Source organism: Colossoma macropomum, unplaced genomic scaffold (assembly GCF_904425465.1).
Source record: "Colossoma macropomum unplaced genomic scaffold, Colossoma_macropomum, whole genome shotgun sequence".
In the NCBI taxonomy this organism is placed as follows: Eukaryota; Metazoa; Chordata; class Actinopteri; order Characiformes; family Serrasalmidae; genus Colossoma; species Colossoma macropomum.
In genome coordinates, this window is record NW_023494801.1 from 24,046,006 (window position 1) to 24,067,331 (window position 21,326).

Here is a 21,326-nt window from a genome sequence, read left to right on the forward strand (position 1 = left end):
TTCCTGACTCTTATCAGGAACACTCCACTTATTGTTTTCTGATGTAGGTATCAATTGCTGAGCAATGTTTCTGAATGAGAGCACACATTTTTTAGGAGATGTAAGAATCCTTTTGTATAAGGAGTAGGGAAGAGGAAAGTTGAAGGAAAATAAGTGAAAAAGCAGGAGTTTGCAAAACTGGAGATCAAAAAATGATTGCAAGATGGAGAGAAAATATGATTCCTAACAACCATGCCAGATAAACATACTTGAAGCTTTCATCTTGAAAGATAGGATGAAATCAAGCTCCACTATTGCTACAGATATGAAAGAATGTCAGAGGACATCTGGATGCTATGGGTCTGAAAGCCTGTGCTTCATCTTGTATTAATTTCTTTTTTAAAATACATTTTTAATACATCTTAATGGTCGTTTTGACTAGAAGTGAAATAAAAAATGTTGTCTGACTTTTGCACAGTACTGTATGTCAAAGAAGACTTTATTTTCTACTGAACAAATTCAACAAATTCAACACCTGAATAAGGGTTTGAGAACATAGCAGCACAAACTCCACTACTTCCAACCTAGGGGGTAACTTGAGCTCAAAGTTAAGACTGACATTTTTAGTGGATGAGCTTCACTTTGGGCTTATGTTACCCAGATTAACAGAGAAATCCCACTTTGTGAAATTCAAATTATGACATGAATAACAAAATATAGCACAATAAATCAATTAATTCACACAAAATCAGAGAGAACAAAAACCTATTTATAGGCACATTTCTCCTCGCCTTTTATAGCATATTTTCAAAACAGAAAAGAGGGAATCAGTATGAAAAATCATGTTCCCTGAACCAAACGAGAAACATAAGTATGTAAACGCTACCTACACATATAAAACTAATAATACATACCAACTTCACAAACGTAGGGCAGAGTTTAATTTAGCCAGTCTATGAATGACAGGGCCTTCATGCTGTCTCTCTGGTATAGCCATAAAACACTAGAGGAGTTCAAGAACTCCCATAGTTCCCCCTCCATCAGCAAGTCATGGTTGGCATAGAAAAGCAGTGGCTTCTTCTCTGCATCGTAGTAATGTTCGGAGAAGTCCTCATAGTTCTGTGTGATGAAGCCATATGCAGACACCTGAAGTGACAACTCTAGTAAGTGCACATCTTTTTACAAAGTGCTGTATGAAGCTCTCAAATGTCAACAATCTACAGCACAAGCATATATTGTAAAGGAATGCTCAACCTGCTGCTGCATTGGTATATCTCAGTCCATTTCCATAGACAATATTTGTTCAAAGAATCTCCTTGTACTCAGAAAACAGAAAACGCACTGACTGAAAACCCACATATATTACAAAGCACTGGGCAGTTGCTAAATTCTGTAAATAAGCATCTGAAATATGTCTCCAGGTAACACAGTTTTGTTATACTCTACCAATAAAGGACTTGGGATGAAACAAACATGCCAAAATGTCTTACTAAAGCTGTTATTCTGACATTTTATTGGGGCTGAACGATTTGGGGAAGATGTCTAATTGTGATTTTTCTGACCAATATACTAACTGCAATTTAAACTGCAATTTAGATTAAGGTTCAGGTTTTTCACCCATGAAAACCAGAATACACACTAAACATATAGCACCTGACTCAACTATTTGTTATTGTGTTGTCCACAGCACATCTCTGTTTGGTTGTTTCTAGCTGGTGTAACTTCTTTACAGGCAGTTCACAAAATCATGTTATGTGCTATGGTAAAAATTGCAACTCTTGCGATTTGAAATTGCACTCTTTGGGCACTGTATTCACTTCCCTAAGGTTTTCTGGGATGAATTCATGGGATTTCTTTTCTAAGTACAGGGGCTGGCCTCACAAAGCAGAATTGCTTATATATCTAACTTTAAGATTACTTCAATCTAATCCTGGATTTTGTGTCTCACAACAATGTTACTAGCCTACATAATCACAGCAACCTATGCTCCATGTCCAGGATTCTAGATCATAAACAGCTCTTAAATCAACCACGGTTGAGCTTCTGAGGTGGAGCCCTCCGGTCCTTTTTTGAATCATTTTAGGAAATTAACCATGCTACATACATTCAAGAATGTAAAGCACTCTTTAGTTCAATAAGCACTTTTTTTTTTCCCACGCGATTTGTCATACTTACATGCACACATACGGGGACTAAATCATAGCTCAAGGGTGCCTTCACACCTACCTTGTTTGGTCCGGACCTTCGGACTTCTTAATTTGGTCTGAACCAAAACAGCCAGTGTAAAATGTGCTTCGGACCAAATTGGTCCAACCAAAAGAAGTGGTCTTGGTCCGGATCAAACTCTGTTCTGTTCATCTGCAGCACGAAAGCACTTTTTAGATGGTTGGACTTTCTATCCAATTACAGGAAGTTGAAGCACGCTACCATCACCCATTAAGAAAAAAAGAATTGTAAAAGAAGTAAAAATGAGCTGCAGTAGCACATGTGGAGACAAGGAGAAGACTAAATATTTCATTGCAGTTTGGTCCAATGAAAAAGTCAAAAGTCAACTTGAAAAAAAAAAAGCATTAAAATGCTAAAACTTATATCTTATTTTCTGAGAGGATGAGAGAGAAGGGATATTATTTTTTCTCCATTCAAATGGAAAAGGCTACCCACCAAGCTGCTGACAACACATCAACATCAGACTCACGCTCCTCTACAACCCATTCAAATGTTAAGTATAGGGAGGCGTGGCCCACTTTGGTGATGACGACAGGACGTAGGTGTGTCATGTAGTGCACTTACTAAATTGCAATGCAAAACCAAAACTAACCTGATCAAATGTATACAATGTAACAAATACCTTGGCCTGGACTTTTAGGTGTGAAAACACTAAGTATCTAAACCTGGGTTAACAGAGCAAGTTGTTAAAGAGGAATTTTCAAAAAATTTACATAATTAAATATTTAAGATTAAAGTTATTCATAGGGGTTTAATGTAAAGTGCTTTGTTCTACAGAAACATATCGAGTCACAATTGTTCACAGTGGTAGTGAAAGGAACCAGACGCCAAAAATGTTCAATGCCTTTAAAAGCTATGTCACAGTAAGCTATTGCATGAAATAGTTATGAATATCTTGCCTGATACCTAAACCTTTGATTTGTGATAAGGTTTTGGTCTAAAAGATTTTTTTTAAACATACATTCATGTCAAAGAGACATATTCAGGGAATGTACTCAAAGAAAAGTTTTTTTTTTTCAGATTTATCCATCATCAACCTTACATATAGTCGCTATCCAATTTATTTATTTATTTGTTTTATTTTTTTCAATGTTTAGTATTCTACATAATTTGAGCTCAGCAGCTTCCCTTTACATTGTGTGAGATGCTTGAAATGCTTGAAAACTGCTTAGAACAAAATAAGATTATGTTAACTTACAATAAAAGAACGGTTTTGCCCTCTCCTGTGAAGTTACAAATTTGGAGATACTTACGATATAAAACCCAGAAGACACATGTAGGTTCACCATTTGTTCATTCATGCTTCTTGGCCGCCAGAGAGCAGCTTAGCCCATGGAGTGTTTAGTGTGGATCAAAACGTATGCCAACAAAGTTATGTGACACAGCCTGTGCTATTACGAGCACTTTCACATATAATTCACCCTTTTTCCTTCTCGCACTTGAATCAAATGTGCTGTTCTCAAGAGCTGGAATATCTTCCAATGTGAGTATTGCAGTTTGCACAGTGGGTTTCCCTGTGCCAACCTCATCTAGTCACAGCATATCCAGAGATTTTCACAATTGGTTCTCCTCCTCTGCCTCAGAGCATGGAATACGTAATGTCACTCCTTCAAATGATGTTATTTTGTCTCCCTCCTCTGTGGTCCATAATCTGGGTGTCATCCTTGACTCTTCACTTAAACTCGACTCTCACGTCAGCTCCCTTGTTAAAACCTCTTTCTTTCACTTGCACAATATAGCAAAAATCAGACCATCTCTCTCCCAGTCAGCTGCTGAAACTCATTCATGCTTTCATTTCTAGCCGTTTAGATTATTGCAATTCTCTTCTTGCAGGCATTAGCTCCTCATTACTTCATAAACTTCAGACAGTTCAAAACTCTGCTGCTTGTCTCCTTACCTACACCTGGTCACATCACCACATTACACCTGTTCTCCAAAACCTCCATTGGCTTCCCATAAACTACCGTATTAAGTTTAAGATTCTTCTTCTCACTTACAAAGCTCTCAACAGTCTGGCTCCTTCCTATCTCTCTGACCTTCTCCAATCCTACAAGCCTACGCGCACTCTTCTACCGCTGGTCTGCTTACCATTCCCTCCTCTAAACTCCATAGCTTTGGTGATCGTGCATTTTCCAGAGTAGCTCCGTGCCTCTGGAACTCTCTCCCTTCTTACATCCTTCTTACATACAATTTTCCTTTATCCTAAACTATTATAGCTCATGTCAGTTCATCATCTGTGCTGTGATTTTGTATCTCTGTGCCTGCTGTGTCATCTGTTTGTATGTTGTTATGTATATTTTTCTTGTACCACTAATTGTAATCTGTAAGCTTCTTTGGGTCCTAGAAAAGCACTATACAAATGCCATGTATTATTATTATTATTATTATTAACAACGTGGTTGGTTCTTCCTCACGTCAAACTCAACTGTGCATCAAACGTGTATTTGGGGCTTCACAAAGTCAGTCTCCCCCTGTGACATACTCTCATTATTCAGTAATCATTACTGGTAAGTTATCTGATAGGTTTACCCTACTATTTTTGCATGGTGGAGCAGCAGCTGCCATTAGCCTGTTTATCTGGCTAGCGCTGCAAAAGAGGTGAGTGTACTTCATGTGAACCTATTCTCGCCTTTTTACTTACATATAGATTTTTAGAGCACCTTCTCGAGGCACTGACAGTCCACTGATGTGTACACAGCACTTTCATGTCCCTAACCATCCATCAACACCGGCTTGCTGCTGCAATTGTAAGTAATGATGCTATGCCCCCCTCTTCAGGAACACCAGCTAACATGGGTGGAGTGAGAAGTGCAGCAATGCACTCAGATACAGCACATCCACCCAAAATGAAATCCAAAATAAATTCAAGATCCAAGCTTCATAAAATAGTAGATGATATTTCCAGCACAGCGGCTCGTATGGAAGCCTTATTGGTCTGGCTCCAGCCTGGAACAGATGGAGGCAGAGCCAAAGGTAAGAAATGCTATTCAGGCAGTATTTCATGGGCTGGGATTCATTACTCAGGAACTGAGGCATCTAATGGCACTCCTTGTAAATCCACAACGCCAGGTATGGCTTTCACAAACTCCTCTACCAAACGTCTGTAGAACTACATTACAAGAGCTTCCATTGGTGCTAGGCCACCTGTTTGGGCCAGCTGCTATGTATCAACAAGTGGGTGCTCCTCAAACCAAAATGGCCATCTTCACATGGTATGGACCCGCCCATGCAGAGGGCACACAGACACCCCCCCCAAAGACCCTGGCTCTATTCCTATACCGTTCCAAGGGCTTTGTTCAGTTTATTTTCTCATGCCTGTTTCTGTCTAGTTCACAACCTACAGGAGCTGAATTGTTACCTCAATAAGGTCCCATTCAAGATGATACATGCAGCAGATCCTTTGACAGCGACATCCACAAATGCCTAGTTTACGACAGTTGATTTACAAGATGCTTAATTTTACATCCCCATGGCACAGGCTCATCACTCTTTCGTAAGGTTTATTTTCCAGGACCATCACTTTTAGGTCAAGGTTCTCCTACTTGGCCTGTCCTTAGCTCCAAAGGTTTTCTCCAGATGCGAACAAGCAGGTCTGTCCCCTCAAATGGAAGCGGGTATGAAAATTTTTACCTACTTGGACAACTGGCTGGCATGCTCTCCTATTCAAGAGCACACTCTTGCAGACATCAGTGCACTACAACTCCATATCAGGAGATTGGGGTTGATGGTCAACCTGGAGAAGAGCTCACTAACCCCAATGCTGTTACCATGGCACAGAGCGGATATTTTGAACCTGGTGACAAATTCGCCACAGCCTGCTCTTAAGCGTCCAGGGAATGCTTACAGCTGCTGCTCAAATCCTGCCACTCCTGAACTGCAGCCACTGCAGATTTGGATAGCTCGACACAGCCTTGATCCAGATCACCACAAATATACGCTAGTGACTATCACACGTGTGTCTATTCTCAGAATTTGCCGGCAACACATTTTTCTAATAGCAGGGTCAGTGTGGCAACCACCAGAGTGGAAGCCATTCCATAACAGCTCTACAACTGACACGTCACATACTGAAATGAGCATTCCTCAGGTTAGCTTTACTAAGGGCAGTTCATCTATTGGGAGCGCTCAACTCAGTACCCGACTCCCTGTTGAGACAGCAGCTTGATCCCGAGGGGTGGCGACTGAACCCAAATGATGGGCATCAGATTTGGAGCCACTACACCGAAGCATGAGTGGACCACTTTGCCAGCAAGGAAAACATACAATGTCAAAGGTGGTTCTCTCACACAGACGAGGACGGGGCAATGGGACTGGATAGATAGGCCAATTCCGCCCAATTCCTTATCTTGCACTACCTCACTTATATCACTTGGAGTCCCTTATATCACTATAAGGGACTCCTTGGCCCTTGCTCCAGAGGGCAGTGACCTGTGCATGTCCCCTTTTGAACCACTCCCTCAGACAGATTTAAAGTGGGTCTCACTTTCTTACTTGCAATTACAGGAGTCTCTGTAAAATGGTGCATTACACACATTTTCTATTAGCCCCACCTGTTTGCGGTGGAAGCCAGGCTTCTCTGGTGTCACCTTGTGACATAATCCATCCTTTGTGCCATAGGGTCTGCTGCGAAATCTACTTAAGTGTCAGTTTACACCAACATTTCTGATGACCAGTGCCTGCGTTTATGCCCTGTTTGGGCACTCAGCGATCATGATTTGATGACTGAGTCTATCCATCACACTGACCAGCTCTTCGTTTGCTTTGGGAGCCACACAGCTGGTGCACCACTCTCAACTGGTATTACAACCCCAAATTATGTAGCATGTCATTCAACTCGGGGTGTCTTGGCAACATGGGCTGCTCTTAGAAGTGTCCCGTTTTCAGGCATTGTGGCAGCATCCTGGTCGTCTTTATCCACTTTCACAAGATTTTATATGTGGCCTCAACTACAGACTTGTGTGTTTCAGTTCTGTCAGCCAATTCATCAGCCTTAATGGACATGCACCCATCCTCCTGACTATGCTGGAATGGAGTAATCCATAGGCTAAGTTGCTCTCTGACCGATGTCAGGATCGTCATCTCAGGACCTCTGCCCACCTACAGGAGAGGAAGCGAGATGCTCAGTAGGCTCTACACACTTTACTGTTGGCTCCAAGACTGGTGCGAGAACAATGGCCTTGGCTACATGAGCAACTGGAGTGCTTTCTGGGAGCGACTGGCCTTCTACCACAGGGATGATTACACCCGAGCCTCCATGGGACTATTATCTTGTCCGAGAACATAAAGAAGGTTCTACATCAGGCCTAACTGGATGGAACGATAGCAAACAATGGAAGGTAAGTAGTATTGACAGCAGACAGGTAAGTGCTTTTAATGCGATGGACTATGCTTCCTCAGTTTCTTCCATTCCCCTCTCTGAGACATCACATAGGTTCCACCAAATTGAGACTGTGTCTGTTGCCTGACTAAAACAAAATTTCAAAAAAACCTTGAAAAGTTTGCCCTACAAATGAACATCAGACCAGATAAACTAGTTTGCAATGACGGCACCTTTGGTCTAAAACTAGGACTGCTTAAGATCTCTTACATCTAAGGTGGTCCTGATGAATACTTTGCTCTGAACAAAGCCACCCCCACAGGCTACAGTTATGTACATTGCCCTCATTTAAGCGGCCAGGGTGAAGGTTTAGCAACCTTTTATACAAAAGCTTTAGGTGTGAACCAGACAGCAGGCTACAAATGTGCTTCTTTTGAAAGTCTTTCTCAATGTATGTGATCGAGGAACAAACAAAAATTAGTTTCACTAATTACAATCTAAAGGCCACCAGGACCACATTCTGAATTCTTACAGGAATTTGTTAATTTTCTATCAAGTTTAATAAAGCTCTCAAATAAAGTAGTAATTGTCTGAGATTTTAATATTAACTTTGACAAACCACAGCATCCACTAAGTAAGACTTGAGTGTTGGGTTCACTCAAAAAAGAAAGGGTCACACTCACTCTTGCAACCACTCTAGACTTTATTCTGACCTTTGGTGTAAACATGGCTAAGTAATCTATTATTCCCCAGAGCACAGCAGTCCAGATCATTAACTAATCTCATATGAAATTCCCTTTAGACATAATATGTTTATTGCCACGCTATTGTGTTAAGCAGACTATAGCATCACCCACAGCTAGTAGCTTTATCAGAAACCTCCCAGATCTATCAGCTTCTGTGAGCTGTCCGTCTGAACCTACCGAATTAGATATTATGACCAAGTGCTTAGAGGATACTTTTTGTTCTACTTTATATAACGTGGCTCAATTAAAAAGTACAAGAGCAAGGCAGAAAAAGCTCACCCCATGGTACAATGATCATACTCAAGCTTTAAAACAAACTGTAAGACAATTAGAGCGAAAATGGCGCCTGACTAAACTAGAAGTATTTCAATCTGCCTGGAAGGATAGACTTATAGACTACAGAAGGGCACTTGCTGCAGCATGCTCAGCCTATCTCTCCTCTCTGACTGAAAACAATAAGAATAATTCTAGATTATTATTTAGCACAATTTCAAAATTGACTAACAACCAAACGGCTACTGAACCCCAGATCCCATCAGCTTATAGCAGCAATGATTTGATGAAATTCTTCAATAACAAAGCGCACAGTTAACCTTTACAAACGCGCTGCCCTACAAAGTTAACCCAGATCTCGAGTATAGTATAGCTTCAACAAATTGAGCTCGTTAAAATTAGTTCCTCCTCAAAATCTTCTACTTGCATATTAGATCCATTTCCTACAAGTTTACTCAAAGAAATTTTGCCAGAAATAACCAACACTCTTCTGTCAATAATAAACCCTTAAACTAGCAGTAATTAGACCTTTGATTAAGAAACCTAATCTTGATCCCTGCGAGTTAGCAAATTATAGACCTATCTTTAACTTTATATCAAAGATTTTGGAAAAAGCTGTGACACAACTACCAAGCTCCTGTTTACATAGGAATCAGGTACATGAAAAATTCTGGATTTAGATCCCATCACAGTACAGAGACAGCACTAGTGAAAATTATAAATGATCTCTGTATCCTCTCACCAAGAAAATGTATCTTTGCTAGTCCTCCTTGATCTTGATCTGACATTTGATATGATAGACCAGCCTATCAATCTTACTAGATAGGCTAGAAAACCTTGTAGAAGTAACAGGAATAGCTCTTTCCTGACTCATTGCTATCAGTTTAATGTAAATGGCGAATCATCTGTTCTTACAAAGGTACAGTATGGTGTTTGACAAGGCTCTGTTTTAGGACCTATATTATTCTCATTATATAAGCTACTACTGGGTACCATCATCAGTAAACATGGCCTCAATTTCCACTGCTATGCTGATGACATGCAATTATATATATCGACCAAACCAGATGATAAACTTCAACTTAAGACTGAGGACTGTGTAAAAGACATAAAAGACTGGATGTCAAGTAACTTTCTCCTACTCAACTCAGACAAAACAGAGATTCTTTTTCTTGGTCCAAAAGCTGCTAGCAACAAACAGTTGCATCAGGTACATCTGTAAAAAACCTTGGTGTCATGATAGATCCCGATCTGTCCTTCAATGCACATATAACAAATATTACTAGAATAGCTTTCCTGCATCTCCGCAATATTGCCAAATTAAGAAATGCACTGTCTCTACATGATGCAGAAAAGCTAGTTTATGCATGTATTAGCTCAAGGCTGGATTACTGCAATGCCCTGCTGTCTGGATCTTCCAGCAAAAGCCTCAACAAGCTTCAGTTAGTCCAGAATGCTTCTGCCAGAGTCCTCACAAAAACAAGAAAGTTTGCCCGTATCAGCCCAGTTTTATCAAACCTACACTGACTGCCAGTTAAATTCTGCATCGAGTACAAAATTACTGACATATAAACCTCTAAACGGCCTGGCCCCTCAGTACCTGAGTGAACTTCTCTCTTATTATGAATCATCATGCCTACTTAGATCACAAGGTGCTGGCTTACTATTAGTACCTAGAATTAATCCTACGTAGCCCCAAAATTGTGGAATCATCTCCCAACCTCTGTTCGGGACTCAGACACACTCTCTACATTTAAAACTAGACTCAAAACTTGCTTATCAGTTTGCACAAGCATTGTGCTAATATCGGTTGTTGCACTATTAACTCACTAATATCTCTCCATAAACGGACTTGTCCTGTTAATCAGTTTCTCTCTCTCTCCCTCTCTCTCCCTTTATTTGAGCCCCTGAGCAACGTCTGCCTGAGTCGCCACATGTGAGCCACCAGAGTTGCTAGAGTCACCAGAGCTCCACCTCTGTTGGCTGATCTGCACCTCACCTGCATGAATTGACCCTCCTGATGATGCTGCTGCTGCTGCATAAACTCAAACTATTTAATTAACCATTGCTCTACCTGTTTTTTCCATTTTGTATTCTAATATTTTATACTAATACTGTTTGCTATTTGGTGTCGACCAGAGGAGGATGGGTTCCCCTTTCGAGTCTTGGTTCCTCTCAAGGTTTCTTCCTCTTGCTCTTAGGGAGTTTCTCCTTGCCACTGTCGCCACTGGTAACGCTCATGGGAGCTTGGACCCAGATTTTTCTATAAAGCTGCTTTGTGACAACACCTGTTGTAAAAAGCACTATATAAATAAACTTTGACTTGACTTGACTTGCTGTTATTGTTTGCTCTCTGGTGTTGACCAGAGGAGGATGGATTCCCCTTTTGAGTCTTGGTTTTGAGTCAACGCCTCTTCCTCTTGCTCTTAGGGAGGATTTTCCTTGCCACTGTCGCAACTGGCTTGCTCATAGGGGCTTGGACAGGGATTTTTCTGTAAAGCCGCTTTGTGACAACGCCTGTTGTAAAAAGCGCTATATAAATAAACTTTGACTTGACTCTCTGGTGGTCAGGAGGCATGAAATTAGAAGCAGGCAATATGACGATATTTTAACATCATGAGAAATTCTATTATGGTAATGCACAATACACTTTTCTGAGCATATAATGAATATAATTAGTACTTAAAGAACACTGACCATGAATGAAAATTCATTTCTAAAAGAGCATATTTCACTTGGATGCTGCGTGGTTACCCTAAATAGTTTCCCAGGATGATGCGTGACAATGCTCTTTATAGCGCAGGCTACACCACAAATGACTTTGTTGGCTTAAGTCTCAATCAGCACTACACAATAGAGAATTATTGATAGGGTAAGCCACCCTCTGGCAGTCATTCACTATTATATCATCTGCCACAGTTACATTCTTAAGTAGCGTTTTAAATAGTATAGAAAATAGCTATATTTGCATTGTAGACATTGTGATGTCTACACCACCACTATTAAGAAATCCAATTCAGTTATGTTCTCCACAATGCAGCATTTCACCTTTAACCACTTTGAATGAATTTGTCCCACCTAATCACTGCAAGGATAGGCTTTTTGTGATTTATTAAAGTTCATCTGCATATTGTGGTCTTTTGTGATATCGGTATTACAAAGACCAATACTGCAGGAACTATTAAGCAATATATGGGAGATTAAATCAATCTCCCATAAAGATGCAGAATCAAGTGAGAGCTGCTAATAAAATGCACTTCCCATAACCTGAACCATAAGAGTTTGCCTTCAACTTCATAGGGAATGAACAAACTCTGACCTGGTCGCAGGCGTGAAGGGCGGCCATGAGCATGAGCGCCCCAGTACTGGGCATGTACACGTCGCCGTGCCTCATCTTCAATAGTGGAGAGTTCAGAAACCTGCCAATTATATTAGCACACCATCTAGAGTCTCCAAAAAAAAGTCAAAAATCAACACTACCTACTGTGTTACAGAAATATTAAGATGTTCTCACCTCTTAGTTACGTACTCAATGAAGGATGGATGAATCATTCTGAACTGCTGGACTGGCCGCTTGTATCCAAAATATTTGGAAGGCCTGTGCCACAAAACGAAACATAAATAAATAAGGAATAACCAGAAAAGCATGAATGTACCAGTGAAAAATAACACAAAAAAGACACTTCGATGACTCAGTCTGAAAACCCAGAACGCTTGGAAAAACATCTCAAAACCAAAGGGCAACTGGAAATTCTAATAGTTCTGAGATGTTTTTTCCTTTGGCCTTAAATGAAGCATGGATGACAGAGAACACAGTGAAGCAGCACCACAGTGTGGTTACTTTGTGAACTGCACTTGCAAAAACAACGTTTCAGTGTGCTGCTACTGTACGTGTAGAGGTACACAGGTGCATAATAGAGCCTGTGCATCATCTAAAAACACTTACAAATCTCCTTTGTCGTACCCTGAAGGCACAGAAACTCCCTGGACGGCAGCAGCCAGCATCACATAGTCTCGGATGTTAGCGGGGATAAAGATATAGCAAATGCCCTGTGGTGAAAACATAAGGCTGTGAATAAAACATTAGCTTTCTTTATTAGGCAATTCAAACCTCTAACCTCAGAAACAGCATCATCACTTACAGGATCTTGTGGCACCCTGGTGAAGCCATCACTCCAGTATGCCTTGAGGGAATTCTTCAGAGTATTTGTGGTGAACCCATAGAACGATGTCTTAGTGCCCACGTCCTCTTCAAAGTGCTTGGTTATTGCTCCATTCATCCTGAAAAATTGCAAGCAGTTACTTGTCTAACAGGTATTCAGCAACTTCACTTTCGATTACAGCCATGTTGTGGTCTTTAAAGAGAATCTGATATGTAGTTCATTAATTACACCAAAAGACATCAATAATAAGTTAAATTACCTCCTATTGATAATTTCATAAATGAGTCCACCCTATGTAGCACTTGGTTGTCTATCTAGTACAGTGGCTGAAACCAAGACAAATACATTTAACTTGTGAAAATAAGACTGCAGAAATAAAGTTTCTTCAGGGAGTCTGCTGCAGAATATCACGGAATGTAAGCTGTCATGTCCCTATTTAAACATGCTCAAAGAAAATCAACACCTATTATAGCATGTAGAATGCATTGCGATCCATAGATCTAAAGGTTCAACTGCACCAATTCTGGAATGTTAGAAAGGATCATAATGAACTATAATGATATTTAATAAATTACACATCCGAAACAAAACTGGAATGGAATTTTGTGACTTTACAACCAAACTCAGAGTGCAATGCTTAACGCTAGTTAGAAACAAATTTATTACAGGAAATGCTTAGGAATATTTTGCCTGATGCCTGAGACATTGTTTTACAATAGTCTTAATATAACATTTTGGCATATAACATGTTTTAAATCCATGCAAGAAAGGAACATGCAGGGTGCTACAAGGCAAAATAGTCTCTGAGGAAAACATTGTTTCAGATTTACCACAATTTTACCATCATTTACCATATGTAATCAACATTACATATAAAAACTTGTGAGTGGGCTTTTTAACTTAATTGTAAATAAAACCTTTAAAAACTGTTAGTGCTGTTTCTAATGGCTACATTCCACAAGTTTGTAAACAGTGTTTTTTTAATTATTCTGAACCATGCTAAAACAATCAAAATATGCTAAATTTGAGATTTCATGACGCACTGAATCATTTCCTAGAAAATCAAATTGTGATGTCAACATACAACATACATGATACTTAAGTCTGAACATTCAAATGAGATGAAGAAAAAGAAACGTATGCAAGAAAGGATTAAAATGGAAAACAGTGGCACTCCAAAGATGAGGAGAGAGTGCACATACCTGAAGACATAATCGTGGCTGTCAATGGCCTTCCCCTGTCCCGAACCTTTGAGGATTCCTCCATTGCCCACTACAGCACATCGCACACACTGACCTGAATACTCTCGCTCAAACAGACGGCTGCTAGTAGAATCATGAAGCAGTGACAGCGTGTTCCTCACCACTGGTTTATACCGGATATGAGGGAAGTAAGTGAGGATGAATAAACTTGTATGCGATGTTTTGAGATATTTTCAAAAAATGTTCTTTACCATTATGAGACAGATCCCGCCAGCCAAACGGTAAAGGAGCATGCTGAAGCCTCTGCCATTCAGACTGGTTAAAACTCCCTGCCCACTGCAGTAGAGGCACAGAGAAGTTGAAACGCTTCCTCAGGTTTCTATCCTTCTTTACAATCCGTCTGAAGGAGCAGGAAGGCATAGGCTAGAAGTGAAGAAAGAACAAAGATGGTCTCCCATGATCACAGACATCAACCACTTCTATGTTAAACAGAAAATGACATAAAGCAGAATTATCCTACTTTCCAACTATGTAACTGTTTCTCTCTTTTAGAGGAATCCACTGCCTTCCAGCTGCCTCCACCTTCAAAATATGTCCTAAAAGGAGAAACGTACACCAAACATAGTCTTTATTCTATCACAGTAGATAAGGCACAACCGAGCAAAGGACAACCCCTCATGAAATCTATGTATGTCATATCCTAACAACCAATGATCGCAATGATCATGGCACACGACCTGAATTAAAAGGTTCTCGCAATTACATAACTGGTAAAGATGCATACATCCATAAATCCTTAATGTGTTTAATGTATTGTGTAACTCACCATGGTAAAGTTAGTTTTATTTTCGATATTCGTCTTTTCGGCGCTAATAACATTTGATCGGACTATGGTATTCAGTAAAGACTTACATATTCATGACAGTACGACCACAGAGAGTGACGCACACCTTTTGTTTTGCAGTTTGGGTGACATTTAACGTACCGCTCTTTTGTGTTAATACCATAGAACTGAGACAAGTTTTTCAATGGGAAGAAAAAGCATGCACTTCTAGGCCACGCCTACATCCATGCACACACCTTTGTTTTCCTCCAAATCGTTTCAGTGCATTTAAATACATATTTTATTGTTCATGCTAACAATGGACACCGTCAGACAATGAAATGTCAATAGCTCTGTGAACACTGTGTCTACACACATCTGATTAATTGTGTTATTTGCTCTAGATTATGGTTAGGAATACACACCACTTTAATTTTTAAAAAATTCCTTGTCCTAACAGTATTGAGCCTTACCTGTAAAAAGTGATATTACCTGTGTACTAATATAGCTAGTTAGCTTGACGACAGAGGTTCAGTAATCGTCAGACGTTAGCAGTCATGAAGGTTCAACAGATCCTTAACCATCTAAAATGTTAGTTTAAAAAATGAGAGTGTAGAAAAGAAAATGTCTTATGTAAGTGGATCAAAATGCAACTCAAAAGTCTTTCAAATCCATCAAACACTCAGAGAGTCAGATTTACGTTATTTTTCCATTTTGAATTTCGATAACATTTTAGACATTCAACATTTAAATCAGCAGTGTTTGGTGCAGATAAGTTTAATGACACACAAACTTTGGATTTTACTTGATGATGTAATGTAGCTAAAATACTACTTAGATTCAAAATTCAACATTCACTGCAATTAATGCAGCTGAAATGCTTTTGAAGATAAAAATAGATAAATATTAACATAACATAATTATTGCAGTACATTCAAAATTCAAGTAGTGTTGCGTGTAATACAGCTGAAATGCTACTGAAATTTACAATTTATAAAAGTTAATAAAAAGTAGTTACACCATTATATCCAAGAGCTAAAGGGCTGACATCTCTCTGCAGCATGCACAGCTGTTTTTGATGTAATATATAATGCAGCAGAAATATTATGCAAACTCAAAATCTATAAAAATTAACACAATTTGTTACACCATTATATCCAAAATCCAAAGACTGTGCATCATTGATACAGTAGTTACAGTAAAATATTCAACATCTAAAGGCTGTGCATCATTGCTGACACCTCTAATACAGCTTAAATATTACTGAAATTCAAAATACAAAAAAATTAATAAAAAGCAGTTACAGCAATATATCCATATTCCAAAGTTTGTGCATCATTGCAGACACACACACAGCTGTTTTTAGTGATGTATATAATACAGCTTAAATATTACTGAATTTCAAAAATACATAAAAATTCAAAATACATAAAATTAATAAAAAGTAGTTACGTGATTGTATCCAAAATTGTAAAATTGCTGTGCATTATTGCTGACATCTCGCTGCACCATACACATCTGTTTTTACTTTTTATTATTTTTTATGTATTTCGAATTTCAATAATATTTAAGCTTTATTATATACATCACTAAACACAGCTGTGTATGGTGCAGTGAGGTGTCAGCAATGACGCACAGCCTTTGGATTTTGCATAATTTACTGTAACTACTTTTTATTAACTTTTATGCATTTTGAGTTTCAATAACATTTCAGCTGCTTTATATACAACACTAAAAACTGCTGTGTATGGTGCAGCATGGTGTTAGCAATAATGCACAGCCTTTGGATTTTGGACATAATCATGTAACTACTTTTTATTCATTTTTGATGTAATATATAATGCAGCAGAAATATTATTCAAACTCAAAATCTATAAAATTTAACACAATTTGTTACACCATTATATCCAAAATCCAAAGACTGTGCATCATTGATACAGTAGTTACAGTAAAATATTCAACATCTAAAGGCTGTGCATCATTGCAGACACCTCACTGCACCACACACACAGCTGGTTTTAGTAATGTATATAATACAGCTTAAATATTATTGAAATTCAAAATACAAAAAAATTAATAAAAAGCAGTTACAGCAATATATCCATATTCCAAAGTTTGTGCATCATTGCAGACACACACAGCTGTTTTTAGTGATGTATATAATACAGCTTAAATATTACTGAATTTCAAAAATACATAAAAATTAACAAAAAGTAGTTACAGCAATATATCCAAAATCCAAAGGCTGTGCATCATTGCTGACACCTTGCTGCACCATACACAGCTGTGGTTAGTGTTGTGTACAATACACCTGAAATATTATTGAAATTTAAAATACATAAAAATTAATAAAAAGCAGTTACAGTAATATATCCAAAATCCAAAGGCTGTGCATCATTGCTGACACCTTGCTGCACCACACACAGCTGTTTTTGGTGATGTACATAATACAGCTTAAATATTATTGAAATTTAAAATACATTAAAATTAATTTAAAAAAAAGTAGTTGCAGCAAATTATCCAAAATCCAATGGCTGTGCATCATTTCTGACAATTTGCTGCGCCATATGCGGTTGTTAATAGTGTTGTATATAATGCAGCTTAAATATTATTGAAATTCAATATACATTAAATTAATAAAAAGTAGTTATGTGACTGTATCCAAAATTGTAAAATTGCTGTGCATCATTTCTGACACCTCACTGCACCATACACAGCTGTTTTAGTGATGTATGTAATGTGACTGAAATATTATTGAAATTCAAAATACATAAAATTAATAAAAAGTAGTTATGTGATTGTATCCAAAATTGTAAAATTGCTGTGCATTATTGCTGACATCTCGCTGCACCATACACATCTGTTTTTACTTTTTATTATTTTTTATGTATTTCGAATTTCAATAATATTTAAGCTTTATTATATACATCACTAAACACAGCTGTGTATGGTGCAGTGAGGTGTCAGCAATGACGCACAGCCTTTGGATTTTGCATAATTTACTGTAACTACTTTTTATTAACTTTTATGTATTTTGAGTTTCAATAATATTTCAGCTGCTTTATATACAACACTAAAAACTGCTGTGTATGGTGCAGCATGGTGTTAGCAATAATGCACAGCCTTTGGATTTTGGATATATTGCTGTAACTACATTTTATTAATTTTTATGTATATTGAATTACAATAATATTTCAGGTGCATTATATACATCACTAAGAACAGATGTGTATGGTGCAGCAAGGTGTCAGCAATGATGCACAGCCTTTGGATTTTGGATATATTGCTGTAACTACTTTTTATTAATTTTTATGTATTTTGAAATTCAATAATATTTAAGCTGTATTATATACACCACTAAAAACAGCTGTATATGGTGCAGCAAGGTGTCAGCAATGATGCACAGCCTTTGGATGTTGGATAAATTACTGTAACTGCTTTTTATTAATTTTATGTATTTTAAATTTCAAGAATATTTAAGCTGCATTATATACAACACTATTAACAACCGCATATGGTGCAGCAAGTTGTCAGCAATGATGCACAGCCATTGGATTTTGGATATATTGCTGTAACTGCTTTTTATTAATTTTTATGTATTTTAAATTTCAATAATATTTAAGCTGTATTATGTACATCACCAAAAACAGCTGGGTGTGGCGCAGCAAGGTGTCAATGATGCACAGCCTTTGGATTTTGGATATATTACTGTAACTGCTTTTTATTCATTTTTTTATGTATTTTGAATTTCAATAATATTTCAGCTGCATTGTACACAACACTAAACACAGCTGTGTGTGGTGTCAGCAATGATGCACAACCTTTGGATTTTAGATAATTTGTGGTAACTATTTTTTATTAACTTTTTTGTATTTTGAATTTCAATAATATTTCAGTCACATTACATACATCACTAAAACAGCTGTGTATGGTGCAGTGAGGTGTCTGCAATGATGCACAGCCTTTAGATGTTGAATATTTTACTGTAACTACTGTATCAATGATGCACAGTCTTTGGATTTTGGATATAATGGTGTAACAAATTGTGTTAATTTTTATAGATTTTGAGTTTGAATAATATTTCTGCTGCATTATATATTACATCAAAAACAGCTGTGCATGCTGCAGAGAGATGTCAGCCCTTTAGCTCTTGGATATAATGGTGTAGCTACTTTTTATTAACTTTTATAAATTGTAAATTTCAATAGCATTTCAGCTGTATTACACACAACACTACAAACAATTGTGTATGGTGCACTTAAGTTTCAGCAATCATACACAACTTTTGAATTTTGAATGTACTGCAATAATTATGTTATGTTAATATTTATCTATTTTTATCTTCAAAAGCATTTCAGCTGCATTAATTGCAGTGAATGTTGAATTTTGAATCTAAGTAGTATTTTAGCTACATTACATCATCAAGTAAAATCCAAAGTTTGTGTGTCATTAAACTTATCTGCACCAAACACTGCTGATTTAAATGTTGAATGTCTAAAATGTTATCGAAATTCAAAATGGAAAAATAACGTAAATCTGACTCTCTGAGTGTTTGATGGATTTGAAAGACTTTTGAGTTGCATTTTGATCCACTTACATAAGACATTTTCTTTTCTACACTCTCATTTTTTAAACTAACATTTTAGATGGTTAAGGATCTGTTGAACCTTCATGACTGCTAACGTCTGACGATTACTGAACCTCTGTCGTCAAGCTAACTAGCTATATTAGTACACAGGTAATATCACTTTTTACAGGTAAGGCTCAATACTGTTAGGACAAGGAATTTTTTAAAAATTAAAGTGGTGTGTATTCCTAACCATAATCTAGAGCAAATAACACAATTAATCAGATGTGTGTAGACACAGTGTTCACAGAGCTATTGACATTTCATTGTCTGACGGTGTCCATTGTTAGCATGAACAATAAAATATGTATTTAAATGCACTGAAACGATTTGGAGGAAAACAAAGGTGTGTGCATGGATGTAGGCGTGGCCTAGAAGTGCATGCTTTTTCTTCCCATTGAAAAACTTGTCTCAGTTCTATGGTATTAACACAAAAGCGCGGTACGTTAAATGTCACCCAAACTGCAAAACAAAAGGTGTGCGTCACTCTCTGTGGTCGTACTGTCATGAATATGTAAGTCTTTACTGAATACCATAGTCCGATCAAATGTTATTAGCGCCGAAAAGACGAATATCGAAAATAAAACTAACTTTACCGTGGTGTGTAACTCCATGCTTTACTTGAATGGTAGTGAACACCTTTCAGCCATTACTGAGGCTACGAAGAGCATTAAGGGCATAAAGCGCTGTATTTTTAAAAAGTCTACTAAATTAAAGATAAAGTAACCGGTAATTAGATTAAAGACACTTATGAAACACAAAACAACTGCATACAAAGCTATTTTTACGGGAAAAATGGCTAGCGGGAGTTTTTAGCCAGAACGCTCGTCAGATCAGTCAGTAAGTAAACAGAAGCTCGCGCCTACCTGAGGGACGGAGCATGGTCATCTACAGGCATCAAACGCCGCATTTTAACGCAGATAAAATATGTTAAAGTAAGGCAGACCACCAACAACATGTAGACGTATTTGCGAGTCTCCATGCCGGGGGACAGAAACGCTGTAGGTGAAACGAGCGCATGTCACTTTTCAAACAGCACGTAAAGATGGGACTGCGCTTCCGGACGCAGCTGAGGAAGCAGAGGCAGATCTGAGATCTGTTTCCTAATGGCGTTCAAGTATTTATTTTTTATGCACAAAGTACTAAAAATCCATATTTTAAAGATGTTTTTATTACTCAGAACAGTATTTGATGGATTTTATTTATAAATATTACTTTGAAAATAAGAATGTTACACTGCATGCAATAAAGACGTAAAACAAGAACACAACTGACTAACAGTAGCTACGTTTACATGCAGCCTGATAATCCGACTAATAGCTCAATCGGAATAGAACACGTCCATGTAAACACCTCAATCGGAATATTCTAGTCCGATTGAGGCCATTCGGAATACAATTTCTATCCGATTGAACGAGGTGGGTAAACCTCTGAATAATCCGTTAAATAGAAGAATAATAGCCATGTAAACGCCTGTATCCGATTACATTCCTATCAGAACGTGTATGTTCTGCGCATGTGCGTCGCGTCATGGCGAAAGTTTATACCGTTCAGCATGGCGGAGCGAAAACGGGTCTGCAGAGGAGACTAAGTTTATGCTCTGATCTTTAATAGACGGCAGTGAGACGGACGTCCAGCTTATGAGTCTCAGAACATGACGTCTTCCTCTCGCCGTTTCCTTTATAAGGACATGTGAAGCACGTTTTCCTGAGTCTGACATCATTTTAAAGCAATTAAAACACAAGCACGCCAACTGGAAACTCGTCTCACGCGGATTGGACCTCACGTGATGTTCGCTGTCATGGTAACGTTTACTCTAAACGCTACTCCACGCATGCGCGTCATTTTGCATCGGATTACTTGTAGTGAGCATGTAAACGAAGATTTTCCATCAAATTGTTGAATAGAGTGTGCATATAAACACCTCAGTTTGAACCTGTAACCGGATTGTATTCAATCGGATTGGCAAA

At 38.1% G+C, this 21,326-nt stretch overlaps 1 protein-coding gene across 4 annotated transcripts; it reads right to left on the minus strand.

Moving 5' to 3' along the window:
• Positions 1-476: 476 nt before the first annotated feature.
• st6galnac2 (ST6 (alpha-N-acetyl-neuraminyl-2,3-beta-galactosyl-1,3)-N-acetylgalactosaminide alpha-2,6-sialyltransferase 2) lies at positions 477-20,420 on the minus strand. 4 transcript variants are annotated; one of them, XM_036590142.1, is made up of 9 exons: positions 20,223-20,420; positions 14,427-14,502; positions 14,158-14,329; positions 13,907-14,069; positions 12,684-12,822; positions 12,488-12,591; positions 12,056-12,139; positions 11,861-11,960; positions 477-1,098 (listed from the first exon to the last, which is right to left on the minus strand). In XM_036590142.1, exons 1-9 carry the CDS (start codon positions 20,336-20,338, stop codon positions 919-921), a joined length of 1,134 nt encoding a protein of 377 aa, XP_036446035.1. In that variant the 5' UTR covers positions 20,339-20,420; the 3' UTR covers positions 477-918. The 4 variants fall into 4 exon arrangements, with proteins under 4 accessions (XP_036446035.1, XP_036446033.1, XP_036446037.1 ...); XM_036590140.1 differs by having other exon boundaries at positions 477-1,125; XM_036590144.1 differs by lacking the exon at positions 11,861-11,960 and having other exon boundaries at positions 899-1,098.
• Between the last annotated feature and the right edge of the window lie 906 nt (positions 20,421-21,326).

What these genes read in the sequence shown, in the direction of transcription:
- st6galnac2 (XM_036590140.1), bottom strand. Translation starts at nt 20,338, where the DNA reads ATGGAGACTCGCAAATACGTCTACATGTTGTTGGTGGTCTGCCTTACT. An exon ending in AACAGTTACATAGTTGGAAA is followed by an intron (nt 14,330 to 14,426) that starts GTAGGATAATTC and finishes CTTCACTTCTAG; the next exon opens with CCTATGCCTTCCTGCTCCTT. An exon ending in GGGTACGACAAAGGAGATTT is followed by an intron (nt 12,140 to 12,487) that starts GTAAGTGTTTTT and finishes TTTGTGGCACAG; the next exon opens with GCCTTCCAAATATTTTGGAT.